The sequence below is a fragment of the Toxotes jaculatrix genome, chromosome 3 (genome assembly GCF_017976425.1).
Source record: "Toxotes jaculatrix isolate fToxJac2 chromosome 3, fToxJac2.pri, whole genome shotgun sequence".
NCBI lineage: Eukaryota > Metazoa > Chordata > Actinopteri > Toxotidae > Toxotes > Toxotes jaculatrix.
Window position 1 is genome coordinate 16,006,217 of NC_054396.1, and position 15,948 is coordinate 16,022,164.

Consider the following 15,948-nt stretch of genomic DNA (forward strand, 5'->3'; position numbering starts at 1 on the left):
TGAATAGACTGCACTTGGTCCAAGTATCTTTCTGATAAGTGGCAGCTGTGGTATTTAGTGTAATCCCGTCTAATGGACCGGCTGAATGGCTTTCTATGTTGCTTCTTGATCCAAATGGATGTCTTGCCCTGTTGCTGTTTCCCAAAGTGGGGTCCAGTTTTGTGGTCAGCTTGGGGAGCATCCAGGGAGTCCCCAGAGAAAACTGAGATCGGATCAGTTTCACTGTTATTTCTCCAGACATGGACGGATTACTAAACTGGCCTACTGGGCACAGGCCCAGGGGCAGAGGGGTCAGGAGGCCCCTGAGACAAAGCATTTGTTTGAAGTGGCTGTTAACATTTCTTGTTGCAGACAACAACTACAAAGACGCAGAAAAGAGATGACACAGAATGACCATTATGAGACGTAAAACAACCACAAAAAATGATCATAGAAACACATAACAACCAGAGACAGACATAAAATAATCCCTTAAAGACTTTAAAAAAAGATGCAAACAACTATGCACTGCTGATCATTTGTAATCATTTTGCAAATCTGGCTGCCTTGCTTCTATATAGGAGAGGTGGAGGACTGTGTACATGTCTGTGTTTCCATCCTGTGCTTCCAGCACAAGCTAATGTACAGGCAACACAGATGTTATTTTTCTTACAGCAACAGCAGACATTTACTTCTGGCATGCGTATGGTGAGATGTTCTTGGTTCCTCTGGGACATAAAGTTTTGGTCCACAGGTGTCCATTTGGCCTGGTGCCTGAATGTTTGCATGATTTAAGAGTGATGACCCCTTGATGGAATCAGTGGCGGTTCTACACTACTCCCTGGGCGACTTCCCCTCCAAGCGCCCCCCCCCCCCCCCAGAGGTGAACTGCACCCCCCTCCTCTTTCCTCTCCTCACACAGCTTCTGAGCACGGCACCTTCTCAGCAAGCAAGAGCACCTGCAGGAGGCGCCAATTTGCCAAATCCCCACACAGTAATATGATAGATAATAGAAAACCGTTTAGCGGCGCAGATGATTTTTTTTGTTGCCACCAGGCTACCAGGCCACCATGCCCCCTGGGTCACGGTGCCGCTGTGTACAGCAATGTCCAACAGGCCACCATGCCCCCTGGGTCACGGTGCCACTGTGTACAGCAATGTCCAACAGGCCACCATGCTGGTGCAAATACAGATTATATCATGGTATGTTTTGGGCTTCGTTGGTAAAGAGGTATATGTGTACGTGGGTAAAGAGGGTGTCGTCCAGAAAAAAAAGTGACAATGATTTCCTTTCCTGGCTCAGCAGCTGGAGGAGGAGGAGGAGAAATCCCAAGCAGAAAGTGAACTGTGTACAGTAATGAAACAGCTGGGAGAGAAGTAATCTGATATTAAATGAAATAAGTGCGCCGCGGAAACAATCCTTCAGAGGGTGAAGAGCGTGACTGACGCAGGTGTTTGCTGAGGAAAAGTTTCCAGGAAAGCAACAGGCAGAGCTGCTTCCACACAGGCTGGATCAACCGTGACAGTGATCTGAGCGATGGAAAACGGTGAAGTTACGTTTATTTCACCGGATTGTTCTGTTTGATTTTAACCACATTCATGATTTTTTTCCCCCTTTTTTTCGATGCTGTCTGGAAAGAATGCAGGGCTTTTTACTTCGCTGCGTTTTTTTCTGCGCGATGTTGCAGCGGAGCAACACGCAAAGTGCTGTACCTGCCACAGGTGAGTTGATAGCACAAGCTAAGATACAGATATGAAACAGAACAGGTACAAGTGTGTGACCGAATTAAACATTAACATCACACGGACCCAGTGCACAAATACAATGTTGAGAGACTGCAGTATTGGTCATCAGGGTTAGATTAGGAAAATTTGATATTTTGTAAATGGAGTTTGGTCTTAAAGTTAAACCTTGTGGGGGGAAAAAACACACGAATTGTGTAAAATTGTATAAATTACCTATGCAGTCTCTGCAAATACACCCTAAAATGAGAGGACTGATTTTCCTTAACACTGAGTAAAATATTTACACATTGCTGTTAATTAGTTATGAGTCAGACGGCAGCAGTGAGGTATGAAAGCACCATCATTGACATTTAAAAAGTAGCAACAGGCCAGGATTATTTCACCGAGACAGTCAGGTTTCAACAAGTTGTCCCGAGGAGTTTGTGTGGTGATACGTTGCACAACAGCACCGAATTTAATCCCGAAGATAAAGGGTGTGTCTATTTATATGGTCACAGTTTATGATCTAATTAATATAATGATCTATAATAACCATAATGAATGTTAATAATAGCTATAATTGGCGACAGTATGGAGAGTCACTGAGGAAACTTATTTCTTCTCATTGGATCACGTTTGCGTTACATTTACTCAAGTACTGTACTTCAGCACAGCTTTTGCGGTACTTTACTGGAGCATTTCAGTTTAAGGCTTCTTCATGCTTCAACTCCATTTCAGAGGGGAATACTATACTTTTTACTCCAGTGGTTTTATGAGACAGCTGCAGTCACTGGGTACTTTTCAGAGTATAATTTTACAAACAACCACTGTCTAAAATATGTTGAATTGTTCAAGATTAAACTACCTAACAGTGTGCAAAGAAGTACAAATTTTCTTCATCTTAACATGGACATGCTTCTTACATATTTATGCATAAGTAATAATAATCTGATAACCTCATGATATAGTAGTAGCATTATGCAGACATTTCTCTGTATAATGCTACTACCTTTCCTACTCTAAGTACATTTTGCTGATTATACTAATGTATGTTTACTTAAGTAAGATTTTTAATGCAGGTTTTTATTTCGAATATTTCGGTTTTTTGGTTTTTTTTTTTTAATAATAAGTAATTCTACTTCCACCACTGCAGGTGATGTCATTTTTTTTCAGTTTAAGATGGAAAAGATGCCAGGTGGCTATAACTGGACTAAAGTTGTTTTTGTGACTTGGAACTAATTAGTAGAGGGTATAAAATGTAACAAGCTACACCAAATGTCATATTTTCCAAATTATGACACTAGTAGAGATATTACTGCCAAATTGGACCTCAACCAGTTCACAGAAACATTGCAAGTAAACAGTGTGTCCATTGTCATCACTGGTCTGCCCTAAAACATTTCAGCTGTCTGAGTGACTCTTAAACGGGTTAGTCCAGCCATTTATTATTGCATGTCTATATAGGTGGGGGACCATCCCTTGTGCACAGGGATGGCGATACCAGACAGCGTTCTTTGGAAGAAAATAGTGGCCTAGAAGGAGCATAAGCCTGGATTATTGGGATCAAGCAGATGGCTGCAGACACAAAAGTCATTCTTTAGGCAAGCTTTAGTGACTTGAATTTGATTTGATTTGGGCAGCCATGGGTAGCGAGTGGAGGTCAAGGAGCAGCGGAGCAACATGTGCCCTTTTAGGCTGATTGAAAATCAGACACGCCGCTGCATTCTGGACCATCTGTAAGAGTTTCACTGTGCATGAAGGAAGGCCCAGTAGAAGGGCATTGCAGTAGTTGAGGCAAGAGATGACCTTGACCTGTAACAAGAACATGGGGGCATACTGAGCCAGGTAAGGCCTGATTTCTCTTATGCTGTATAGAACAAAGTGGCATGACTGGGAGACAGATGCAACATGGTCAGAGAAGGATAGCTGGTCATTAAACATGACACCCAGGTTTCTGACAACCTTGGTTGAGGTGAGAGATTAAGTGGAGATTTTGATGTTTATTTTGTGATGGAGAGATTGATTGACTAGAATGACTAAGAGTTCAGTGTTAAAGAAGTGTAGATGAAGGTGGTGTTCCTTCGTCCTTGTGGATATGTATGAGAGATAAGTTGAGATCAGACTGTGGGGTCATGGGGGGAGTGTCAGGTATGGTTGAGCACAATTGGAAGTGTGCACTTCTATCTTTCACAAAACAGGACAGTGACTAAATGACAATTAAGCCATCTTTAGTGGTTGCTGTCCAATCTATTGGTGCTGAAAAGCAATTTTCAATCGCCGGTTGCTGGACTGATGGTGGCTGGTTGGAAAATTGTAACATGTCACCCAACCCTATTAAGAATATTGCACAGAGAACCAATAACACAGTCCCATCGTAATGTCAAATCATTTTCAAACAGCTAAATAAAAACAATGAGTCTATAAGAAATAGTTTGATATAAATGTATTTTTAAGGACAATAGGAGCTTTGGTGTAAATGCTGGTTTTGACATAGAGAAGGCCGTGGTCCTTACAGGTGGCCACAGCTAATTAAAAGAAAATATTTGGACTTATTTGCTAAGTTAGAGAAACAAAACGTGTGGAATGTGTGGAATTTTTAATTAATTGACGGTTTCACTTTCCTGCAGGAAATCTGTAAATGTTTAATGCAGCTAAAAGCAACATGCAATTTATATGTGTAAAAACATCATCTGAAGTTTATAAGTAGCCTGCATTGATTTTGATCTGAGAGAGACTGGATAGTCTGCCATCTGTCTGTTTAATGTCAACATGTGTTGATAGTGCACTGAGTAAACTTCACAGGAAGAATTAACATATTTTTCATTCATCTGTGCAGCTCTGCAGTATGACATATGGCCTTGGCACAGCTCGAAAGCAATTAAATAACAGATGACATCCTCAAATCTCTCTCTGTCACACAGACACGCTTATACACAGTCACATGCATTTGTCCTTGCAGGAATGCAAAGATGGAGCAGTTCCTCCACATCTCCATCAACAACTCTAATCCAACCATGTCTCTTTATCTTTCTGTCTCATTTTGTGTTCTGTCTGATTCTCCTCTTTTAGCTTATCCCCTCTGCTTGTCCCCCATGCATACACACACACACACACACACACACACACACACACACACACACACACACACACACACACACACACACACACACTGTACATATGTGTATAAACGTTTTAGAATTTCTTAAAAAGCTTCCTCTTGATCCAGATATCTTAGCCAACTATAGACCTATATTGAACCTCCCCTTTCTCTCTAAGATCCTTTATAAAGCAGTTGCCAATCAGTTGAATGACTTTCTACAGACCTGTTTATACTGGTGAAATTTACAAATGACTTTCTAAGAGACTGGCACATTTCATTGAGATTAAATGTATATTCTTATTCCACGTATGCAAAAGTTAGACACGGAGTTCCAAGGTTGTGTGCTTGGACCAATTCTATTCATCGTATATATGTTTAATTTAGATAGTATTATTAGGAAATACTTACATAAACTTACACTGTTATGTGGATGATACCCAATTGTACTTGTCAGTGAAGCCAGAGGAAACCAGTCAGTGAAACTTCAAGCACGCCTTGAGGTAAAGACCTGAATGATTGATAATTTCTTCCTATTAAACTCAGACAAAACTGACAGCTATTGTAATTGGTCCATACATAATCTAATTCTGGATGGCATTGCAAAAAGACACATAATGTCTCAAAAGGATGCAGAAAAACTAGTCAGTGCTATGCTTGGATTGTTGCAGTTCCTTATTGACAGACTCTCCATTTGATCAAAAGTGCTGCACTGACAGGAACTAGGAGAAGAGTTCGTATTTCTCCTGTGTTCGTTCCACTGCACTTAAAATCCTTCTCTTCACCTACAAAGCCCTCCAAGCCAGGCACCATCATCTTAGGGAGCTCATAGTAACCTATTACCCCAGTAGAACACCACGCTCCCAGAATGCAGGCTTACTTGTGGTTCCTAGAGTCTCAGAAAATAGAAATTGTAACAGAGCCTTCAGCCATCGGGCTCCTCTACTGTTGATGAAGTCCTTTTGATGAATCCCCTGACATTGCCAAAGGTCACGCTCCAGCTTGACAGGCACTGCACCAGTTTCAATAAAAACTGGAAAAATTAGGGTGTTACCAAAACGTTTAACCAGTAGTGTATAAGTTTCCATTTCTCTTCTGCTCCCCCCAGCATCTATCTATCTCCTCTTGTAGTCTTTGTAAGTTATCTGTGTTTCATTAAGAGGTTGGCTGACGCCTCTTCGTCTGATTGCACTTTTCTCCCTCATTTCCTCTGTTCCTGTTTATTTTCCTACTGCTTTATTTTCTGCCTCCCTATAAAAGTTTAATGACTTGACCACTGCTGCAATAAAATAATGGGTGTGTTCTGCAGAGGACCTGTAAATGGAAAGGACAGAGAAGTGTGAATGACATGGATGAAGTGATGCAATAAAGCAGATGTCTAGATTATGTAGTGTACAATTAAGATTGATTGTATGTGGGTTGAATTCATTCTATTACTCCACGAACTAATGTCCCTGTATTAGTCATTTATAATAGGTGATGGTACAAGACCAATATATCAGCCAGCAAATGTTCCAAAAGTCTCCTGTGGTGAACAGGATTATTAGGAAACACTCACTGGTTTCCAGGAGAAACAGATCAGTGAGTCACCAGATGTACTGGACACGTATCTGATTTTGCAGGATGGTGCTTGTAGGTAGATTTGTTTCTTTTCATTGAAAATTATTGTGAGAAATGCTTCTGAGAAATGATGATGGGTGAGATGGAGAAACCAGTGTGTGTTCATTCAAGTGGGGAGATCCCAAGATGTGGGATGTGCTTTTATTCCTTTGCTCTGCACAGCTTCTTTTCTTTTTAAACTGATTTATCTATAATGTAAATCTCACTCCAGTTTCATATGATAAATCCACTCCTGTGACCAGTTCTCTTGGTTCCTTGCCATCATAAATCCTGTGCTGTAATTCGATTTAAAGTGTTCTCAATGCAGTATTTTTTGACATGTTTTGATACAGTGCGAGCTGTACAGAGGATTGTTCTCAGGACTTCAGTGCAATGTATGAAAAAAGACACCTGTTATTGCCTCTCATTCTTTATATTAATGCTTCTCCAGGAACAGTAACTGCATCTAAGACATTAATAAGCCCAGTGTCACCTTAGATGCCCTAAATCAGTGTCCCTTTTTTTTATATGACTGAAATATTAATGCAGTCATGATTGGAGGATTGGAGGATGCAGCATAGGCACCATGGTTTATGAAAATTCCACTTGCCTGTCTTGTACCTTCATCCAGTGGGGAAAAGGGGGATATTGAAGCTCTTCCTTAAAGCTGTTGACTGTGGTGACAATGACTCTAATGTAAAAGGTTTCACTCAGTGACAAATCCACAGATAATTATCCTGTGACTCTGCTGTTTAACCATCTTTGAGTTCACTGTTTTGGTTTTCCAGCCCTCAGCTGAAGGAGTAAATAAGCCATTCTTTCTACTCAAGTTTGCTAATATCAATTTAAAGGCAATAAAGAGGGAATAAAAATCACCTAATGCAGGTTTAAAGGCATAATTTTAAAAAAAATCACTACTAAACCTGTCACTAAGGAGAATGTGAGGTTCGCAACATCCACATATTAAAATGGCCTTCCTATTTTTCCTCCTGTTGTTTACAGTGTTGAACTGCAGTGAAGGGGATATTCTGCTCTTGCTGGACTCTTCAGGAAGTCTATCAAACTATGAGTTCTCCCGCCTGCTGCTTTTCACTACCGAGCTGCTTCGCCCCTTCTCATTGGGCCGTGGGCACGTAAGAGTTGGGCTGCTGCAGGTGGGCACCAAACCAAACCTGGAGTTCAGCCTGGATGTCCACAAGAGTCAGGAAAGTCTGCAGAAAGCCCTGCGACGTGTCAGCCACCTGCAGGGAGACACCAACACTGTGGAGGCGCTCAGGGTGGCTCAGCGGCTCCTGACAGAGACAGAGGAGAGCGTACCAAAGATACTGCTGTGGCTGACTGATGGTGTGCAGCCCGGAGACGTGGACAAGCCCATGACGGAGCTGAAGGCACAGGGAGTTTCTGTGTTAATTGTATCTACGGTACATGGCGACTATGGGGTGTTACAACGTGCAGTGACGCGTCCTCTGGAGTCCCACCTCTACTTTGTGGACATCGATAACATCGACATCATCACAGAAAATCTGAGGGAGGCCATCATTAGTATGTGTGTGTGTGTGTGTGTGTGTATGAAATATTAGGTAGCTCCATGTTATGTTAGAAAGTGATTTTTTGACAGTAAAGGTGATTTTTAACTACAGAATTATTAAGTTTCCAGTTTCTATATTTTATCTCTGTTTTCCTCTCTTATCTCTTCCCCCCCTCTCTTTGTCCCTTTGTCTTATCTATAGAAATTATTCGTGCAGAACAGCTGCGCATTGTTCGCTTGACTTCCCACAGTGTCGTGCTGCAGTGGTGTCCTGTTCTAAGAGCAGACAGTGGTTACTATGAGCTCTGGTATAACTCCGTGTTGAGAACAGACCCTGAGACCAGACTCACCCTCTCAGGCGACTCCAGCTCGGTGGAACTGACCAACCTGCGGCCTGATACCACCTACACAGCGTATCTCCACCCAGAGGCCAACCAGAAGCCGTTTAATACACTGTCTGTTAACTTCACCACGCTTCCTGGTGAGATGATTGAAAAGTGATTTCCCCTTCTTTTAAATATGCGTTTACAATCCTGTAATGCATTTAACCAAAGAAGTAGTAGCAGACAAAACCATCTCACAACAAGTTCCTCTCATTTTTTTTGTCTTATGCCTTATAGCCATTAGGGGGGTATTTACTGCAACATGAGTGCACATATCTGCACGTTTGCAGTTTGTAATACACACAAATCTTGACTTGTACGTCTAAAGCAAACTCGGGTTTCTGCAGTGTGATTGTTTAATTCAAGTGAGGCATTTCGAATGGTCACTTTGGGTATTTTAGTACCATATTCACCAGGCTCCATCTAAGCTAAATTGATGCTGGTAGTTATCACCTCACCTGTGTCTCTTCTTCCTACACTTGCCTCAGACGTTTTAAGCCCGGCAGTGGTCTCTGTGTCAGACTCTGGCCCTCATCAGATCCGTGTGAGCTGGGGTCCCCTGCAGCCGGCTCGGGTCCAGAGATACACAGTGGAGTATGGGGCTATTCCAAGCGGACGCGTCCAGACTGTAATATTGCCCAGCCAGAGAAACTCTACCTTGCTTACAGGCCTGGAGTCAGGCACTCAGTACCTGGTTACAATCAGCGCTCTGCATATGAATGGGAAAGAAATAGTCATGTCAGTGAGGGCATGCACTCAAGAGGGTACGCTTTTATTTTGACATTTGTAGACCATGTTTTACATCAGTTGTGTTTGGTTGAAAACATCACGTTTGTTCTTTTTATTGATGTTTTGTTTTGTATCGGCCCGTTGGATGTTGCCCATGTTCCTTTATGAATCATCCTTACTCTTTTCACTGTGTGTCAGCTTCACGTGAGCAGATTGCAAACTCCCTTGTTTTCTTTTATGGTATTTTCTGCAACAGCTTTGCCTGCCCTGGCTAAACTTCAGCTGACCCCATTGGAGCATCAGGAGGTGCAGGTAGTGTGGCAGGCCCATCAGGACGACCTGATAGGCTACTGGCTCAACTGGAAGAGAGGAAACTCCCACAGGTCCTCCTCCTCCTCCATCTACCTGCCTCCTCATTCTCGTTCCACACGGCTAACACATCTTCCCCCAAACAGCCGAGTGTGCGTGTCTCCGGTCTACAGCTCGGGCCTAGGAGATGGTTTATGCTGCACTGCAGAGCGTCACACAGGTTAGCTGTGCAGAATATTATCATCTGCTTTTACTTTCTTAATTCCTGCAATTACGTTCATACATAGCAGGTTTGGTTCATTTGAAGAAGTAGAATTTCCCGTCTCTTTGTCTCTACTCTCTGATAGATTCCAGCCAGTGGGGTTAACAACCAGAGTCTGCAGCATAAAACATGGATGAAATCAAGCATTTTAAGCACTGGGTGCACTAGAAAACCTGTGCAGGACTGAATTTTATTTCTGAAGTTCATCTTGTTCATCGGTTTTCATCTTGAAATGAATTACAGTGACTGAAAAGGCTTTATTACATCACCCCAGCCCTGTATCCTCACAATGGCTGAGTAAATACTGAGCATAATTAAGTTATTTTTTTTCTCCTGCAAATGAAAATATCAAAAGCTTCATAGGAAGGCTGTCCACCACAGCACCACACATTTGTTCAAACATATTAGTTAGTCAGGAATATACACAGCTGCAGAGTATGCGGATAGGCAGCATTCACAGTCTGAGGAAATACTGTTACTGACTATAATTATTTATTATTCTGATTAAGAACCTGTAATGTCAGCCTACTCTCAAATTGTTCTGTTACATAATTATAGCTGTATTTACTTGAAATTCTATGGAAATGCATTTACCTTCCTACCTGCCCTGGTATCAGAGTCAAAATTAGAGGCATCAGCCATCACTAGTTTTAAAACTAGCAAATAAAATCTTCTTCCAGATGAGAAGTGACAGTAGTTTGAGTGGAATTACAGTGTCTGAAATAAGATATGCATGAGAGAATGTCATATTTTAAGTCTTTAAGGTAACATAAACCATGAAACATACTTGTGAAGAGTTAAAACTATGCAATTAAAAATAGAAGTCTCTCAATAAATTGTAACCTGAGAAGCTGAGCTGCAGTAGCCTGAAAATCAGGCTGCCCTGCATTTCATTTTCACAGCACTATTCAGTTATATTGCTTAAAAAAAAAAAAAATCAAAGATATGGACATCAGTTGGGCGGCACGGTGGTGCAGTGGTTGGCACTGTCGCCTCACAGCAAGAGGGTTCCAGGTTCAAACCCTGGGCTCGGAGTGCGGAGTTTGTAGGTGTGAGTGTGTGTGTGTGTGGTTATCTGTCTTTGTGTGTCAGCCCTGCGATTGACTGGCGACCAGTCCAGGGTGTACCCCGCCTCTCGCCCATAGTCAGCTGGGATAGGCTCCAGCTCTCCGCTACCCTGACGGATTAAGCAGTATAGAAAATGGATGGACATCAATTCAGAGGTCTGGCACTACAGTGGTACTGTCTCAGAGTCCTCACACAGATCACCTTATCCTTCAAACCTTTTTACAAGACAGTGTTCAACGATGTTTCCATTCAATAAACGTAATATTTTTTTTCCATGTTATCACATGAACGCTGTTAAATGAGTTACTCTCACTCTCACATAAAGCTCTGAATGTCTAGTTAGAGGACTATGACCTTGCTTGACCTTGTTAATGTTTTCCCAGGTAGACAATATGCTTGATCTGACTGAGAATAATTAATCTTTTGAAATCAGTGAAAGCAGCGTTAATTTGTTTAAAAAAAAAAAAAAAGATCAAAATTGTTACTATAACAAAGGTGTATTACACACAGTGTAAAGTTACATTTTACAGTCCTTGGGCTGCAGACAGCAAATTATAGTCAAGATAACAGACCAATAAAAATAATGCTGCGTCACAGTGATTTTGGAATATTTTTTTATTATTTTTAATGATTTCAGCTTGTTATCTACCATTTGTGGCTCATCACGAGTTGGACTGTTGATTATAGTAGTTTAAAATGTTCACATTTTGAAGCTGATGGTGAATGCGTCAGAAAAGTGTTTTTTGCCAGGAGACACAAGTTTCATTTATCATTCTCTTGGTTCCACTCAGCGATGGACATTTGGCAACAAAAAAACAACAAGCAGCAAATACTGAAGTCACAGACGGGTGTGTTTCTGTTTTACTGCCCGTGATGAAAATCAAGCAAAATGATGCTGAGAGAGTAAATTGTTTTCTGTATCAGCATCCTGTTTCTGTACTTTCTGTACAGTACAGAGTAGAGAGTGAGTGAATTGTGAACATATATTTTACATTTTTGCTTTGTATTTAACTTGATGTGCAACTGAATTTGTGGCCAGGTTTGTTCAATAAAATATTTCTCTAAGCAAATTGAATAACAATAGAAAGATTTCTATGAAAATATATTTGCACAATGTCCATATGTATTTGATTTTTTTCTTCGTAAGCAGAAGGGAATAAAAGGTTCTGTATTAAAAATGTGTTGTTCTCGCTGGTATTCTGGTATTTGGTTGTTTGTGGGGCCATCTAGTGGCTATAAACAGATCTTTCATTCTGAGTAAATGGTAAACTTGGTGTGATCCTGTCATGTGACATCAATGATTCATTTAGGATCATTACAGATCATGCTCCATTATATAATATTTCTTAGGTACACTGAATGAAAAAGTCTTCCAAATAAAAAGGGGACCTTGGCATTAATTGGAACATTAAAATGTTGACCTGCCCTGATGTTGATATGATTCCTTAAAGGACCAGTTTGTAGAATTTAGTGGCATCTAGTGGTGAGGCTGCAGATTGCAACAAAAGAATGTAGACCTTCATTCATTCAAAAAATATGTTTCCAATAGAAATACATTTGTTTTAAAGTCATTCTGTGAGTTACAAAAAAATGGAAAATTTGTGTCCTTGAACATGACTCAATAGATAAAATAGTGACAAAACAATTTTACGAACTATAGTGAGACTGGTTTTGACTTCAGCTGGCATAAAAATGTGAAAGGACCTCTCAAGAGCCAGTGTTTAACCTGTCTGATTTGGGCTACTGTAGAAACATGGTGCAGAGGCGGGCTCTGTGGAAGAGGACCTGCTCCCTGTGTAGATATGAAGAGCTCATTCATGGGATATGAACTGCGGACATCTCTCACCCCAAGCAACAATCAAAGAGCCTTCACATGCCCCTCGGGGAGGCTCACCTAGACCTTTGATAAGGGCATTCTGGGCAAGTTTGATTAGTATTTGTGCCACTTTCTGTGAAGGACAGTAGCTTGTTTTTTGTTACTGAGCAATATAATTTGTGACTGTGGTGCTTCATGAATGCAGATGACAAGAGGACATCACAACTTCGATTATTTCATTTAATACCTTCTAGGAAAGCAGATCTGGTCTGAAGTCAAAAAATAAGATTAAAGTGCTGCTGTTTTTTTTTGTTTTTGTTTTTGTTCATTTGCTGAAAGCCCAACCACATGCAAATACATGAAAACAAACAAAAAGGCTTCCATTTCCCCTGGGATAATGGTGAAACAAATCAGGTTGCAAAGAAAGCACATTTCACTCATGGAAGCTGATTAATCTCTTGAGTTTCATTAACGTGCACTTCACGCTCCCTGAGGCATAAAACATAGTCTTGCTTTGTGGCTTTCTCAGGGCCTAACAGGGGTTGTCTTACCAAAACGGAGCACATAGACAGCCCTGCTGTCAGTTTTTTGTCATGATGACACAAGTTGGATAACCCTATTTGTGTAGCCGTGGGAAGGAGTGTCTTAAATGACTGCGCCTGTGAAGAACGCACAGAACAAAACGCAAGTAGGCTGATTGAACTGGTGTTCAACATGTTGGCAGCATTTTGGAGGACAAAGACTGGATTTTATTCTTCTGATATAAATCAAAAATGAAGATGAGGTACGCTTTAAGACTTTATATCAACTGTTAAAACTGCTTCAGAGACAAGGTTGTTAAATCAATGGCTGCAATAAACGGCCCACAAAAGCAAGATGAAGACCAGAAGCTTGTGGGGATGGGACTTCGTGTCTCCGTGTCCCCTGCACAAACTGCCTTTTACATGATCCTTGTGGTGCTGGGCATCCTGGGTAATGCCACTGTGGTTGGGGTGATTGGTAAGAATGTGATTATGGACCATGGTGGAGGACGTAACTCAGATATCATTATCATCAACATGGCATTGTCTAACCTGCTGGTGTCTGTGATGAGGAACACACTGCTTGTTATTTCAGACATGGGACTTGAGGTATGTAGCTTTTAAGATAAATCGCGAGTTATCCTTTGGTTAGTTTAGAGGCTTTGTCTTTGTACCACCTACCATACTGGTGGTCTATGTCAAAGCGTAGATTTTTGTTTGGGAAATTTGCGTTTGCCATAGCAAACATATAGTAGCCGAAAAGTTAAATAGACATAAAACAAATTAAATGTCAGTCAGGCTGACATCTAATTTGCGTTTTTTTGTATCTCCAGGAGATAAGTGTGAGTACAGAATACTAGTTTATTTATTTATACACCTGTTTCTTTTACAGCTGTACTCATCCAAAGACTGGTGTCAGTTTTTGATGGGTGTCTGGGTGTGGCTGCGGTCAGTCAATGTGTGGTCAACGCTCTTCCTCAGTGCGTTCCACCTCCAGACTTTGAGGCGCGTGGCTCCCACTCTCGGGAACTTTCACGGGTCCCGGGGTGTTCCTAAGACCCTCCTGCTGAGTCTTGGCCTGATCTGGCTTCTCAACCTTGTTTACGCCATTCCTGCCCACATATTTTCCACTAGTGGGGATGTGAACACCACAGAGGTAATTTCAGTGGTTTTACATGTTTCAGCCCATTTACTACAAATCATGTATACTTTAGATTACAGCACTGAAAAGATCCCTAATGTGTTTTAGAATTTTTAAAGTATTTTCTTTCCTATTCCAGGCCTCCATTAGTTTCTGTTCATTTCTGCAATCTATGAAAATCTTTGGCTTCTTTAACCTGCTTGAACTGTGTATCACTGAACATCAGCTCTGCATTTATTGTTTGTAAATGAGTTGATTCAGTTCAGACATTAAGAATAATTTTCATTATTGCTGATTACATAATACAACAACATAATACAAACATATGCAGGTTTACATTTGAGGGGATGAATGAAAGTGTACAGCATGCTTTAAGTACACCCTGTATTTAAGGAGACAAAACTTTAAAGGACTGGTATGGTCTTTCGATATTTAGAGAGATTGTATAATACACTTCATCTAAAGTATATTTCACTTCAAGTAGGTTAGTAGTAAAGTGTAAGTGAATGTAGAACTACTTATTTTAAAGAAAAACTATGTTTCACCTAATTTCTGACCAGTGGTACTAAGTTATGTTCCCCTCTCGTTCCTCTTTTGTTCTGCCTCCACTCTTTCTTCCTCATCACAGACTCTGATGCTGGTGAGCAGCACAACACGCCCCCTGCTGGGCTGTGTTTGGAACTTTCCCTCCAGCTACAGCGGCCTGGCCTATGCCACCACATCTTTGGTGATCCATGAGGCGATTCCCATAATCTTGATGGCTTTTACCAACCTGGGCTCCCTTTACACACTCCACACCCATGGCAGGACGCGCAGTTCGGTGCAAGACGCGCCTGTCATAAAACGGGTACCAGCTGAGAGACGAGCAGCCAAGGTGAGGAGGAGGAGAGTGTCTAGAGCTTTAAGCCAAGCAGATAAGTAGTGAATGAGTAAATTAAAATGTTTGATATTCAGCAGACCTCTGATTTTATTAATAGAACAGGCAAGCATAGCCAGTTTCTAAGTTGTTTTAGCAACATTTTTATTACACCAGATTTCATCAGATGTCAATGTGTGGGTTTCACTGCCTCCAGTTCTTTGTCTTGTGTGATTTTCAGGTGATTCTTGCTCTCATAATGCTCTTCATTGCATCCTGGGGAACCAGCATTATCTCCGTCAACTATTTCAACTACAACCGTGGCTCCTCGGCTGAGTTTCTTCTGGTCATTGCTCGGTTTGCCAACATTATCTTCATTGCCATGTCACCTGCTGTTCTGGCAGTCGGCCACAGGCGGCTGCGTTCTTTCATCAAGTCCATGATCTCTCACTGACAGAGCTGCTGGTGAACAGTTCACTCTGCTGAAGCACTGGAGGTGCAGCTCAAGCAACACTGCTAATCATGAACTATTATTAGCGTCATCCTCTCTCAAAAAAATAGTAAACGGAGGTTCACTGGCATAGGATGAAAACATGTTTCTCTCTGTAAACCTCCACATATGTGTGTGTGACTGGAGATGGTCACAGTCGAAAGGTAAAGTGTTGAAACGTCATTAAGGTAACAAGGATTTATGCAGCATGACCCAATGAGTTCAATCCTTTATGTACGCAGCGATGATAGCTGGTGTGATGTTTTTATTTTACAATCCAAACAAATGGTCCAAATAAAAATGAAAATCTACCAAAATCAATTCATGTACATTATTGCATCATTTTTTTATTCATCTGCCAGCCAATATCTGGGGCTAAAGTTTTGCTGTATATGTTCATTTTATTTGTTATCATGTTGGCTTTTGACTAAACATTTCATAATCT

General features: G+C 41.2%; 2 protein-coding genes across 2 annotated transcripts; both read left to right on the forward strand.

The window, feature by feature from the left end:
- The first annotated feature begins 1,299 nt into the window (after positions 1–1,299).
- Positions 1,300–10,214, forward strand: LOC121179007 (von Willebrand factor A domain-containing protein 1-like). The gene is made up of 6 exons (XM_041033572.1): positions 1,300–1,701; positions 7,403–7,942; positions 8,131–8,409; positions 8,800–9,075; positions 9,297–9,569; positions 9,697–10,214. The coding sequence occupies exons 1-6, from the start codon at positions 1,620–1,622 to the stop codon at positions 9,714–9,716; spliced, it is 1,470 nt and encodes a 489-aa protein (XP_040889506.1). The 5' UTR covers positions 1,300–1,619; the 3' UTR covers positions 9,717–10,214.
- Positions 10,215–13,340: 3,126 nt separating this feature from the next.
- LOC121179021 (olfactory receptor class A-like protein 4) lies at positions 13,341–15,467 on the forward strand. The gene is made up of 4 exons (XM_041033591.1): positions 13,341–13,625; positions 13,909–14,172; positions 14,786–15,031; positions 15,255–15,467. Exons 1-4 carry the CDS (start codon positions 13,341–13,343, stop codon positions 15,465–15,467), a joined length of 1,008 nt encoding a protein of 335 aa, XP_040889525.1.
- Positions 15,468–15,948: the final 481 nt, after the last annotated feature.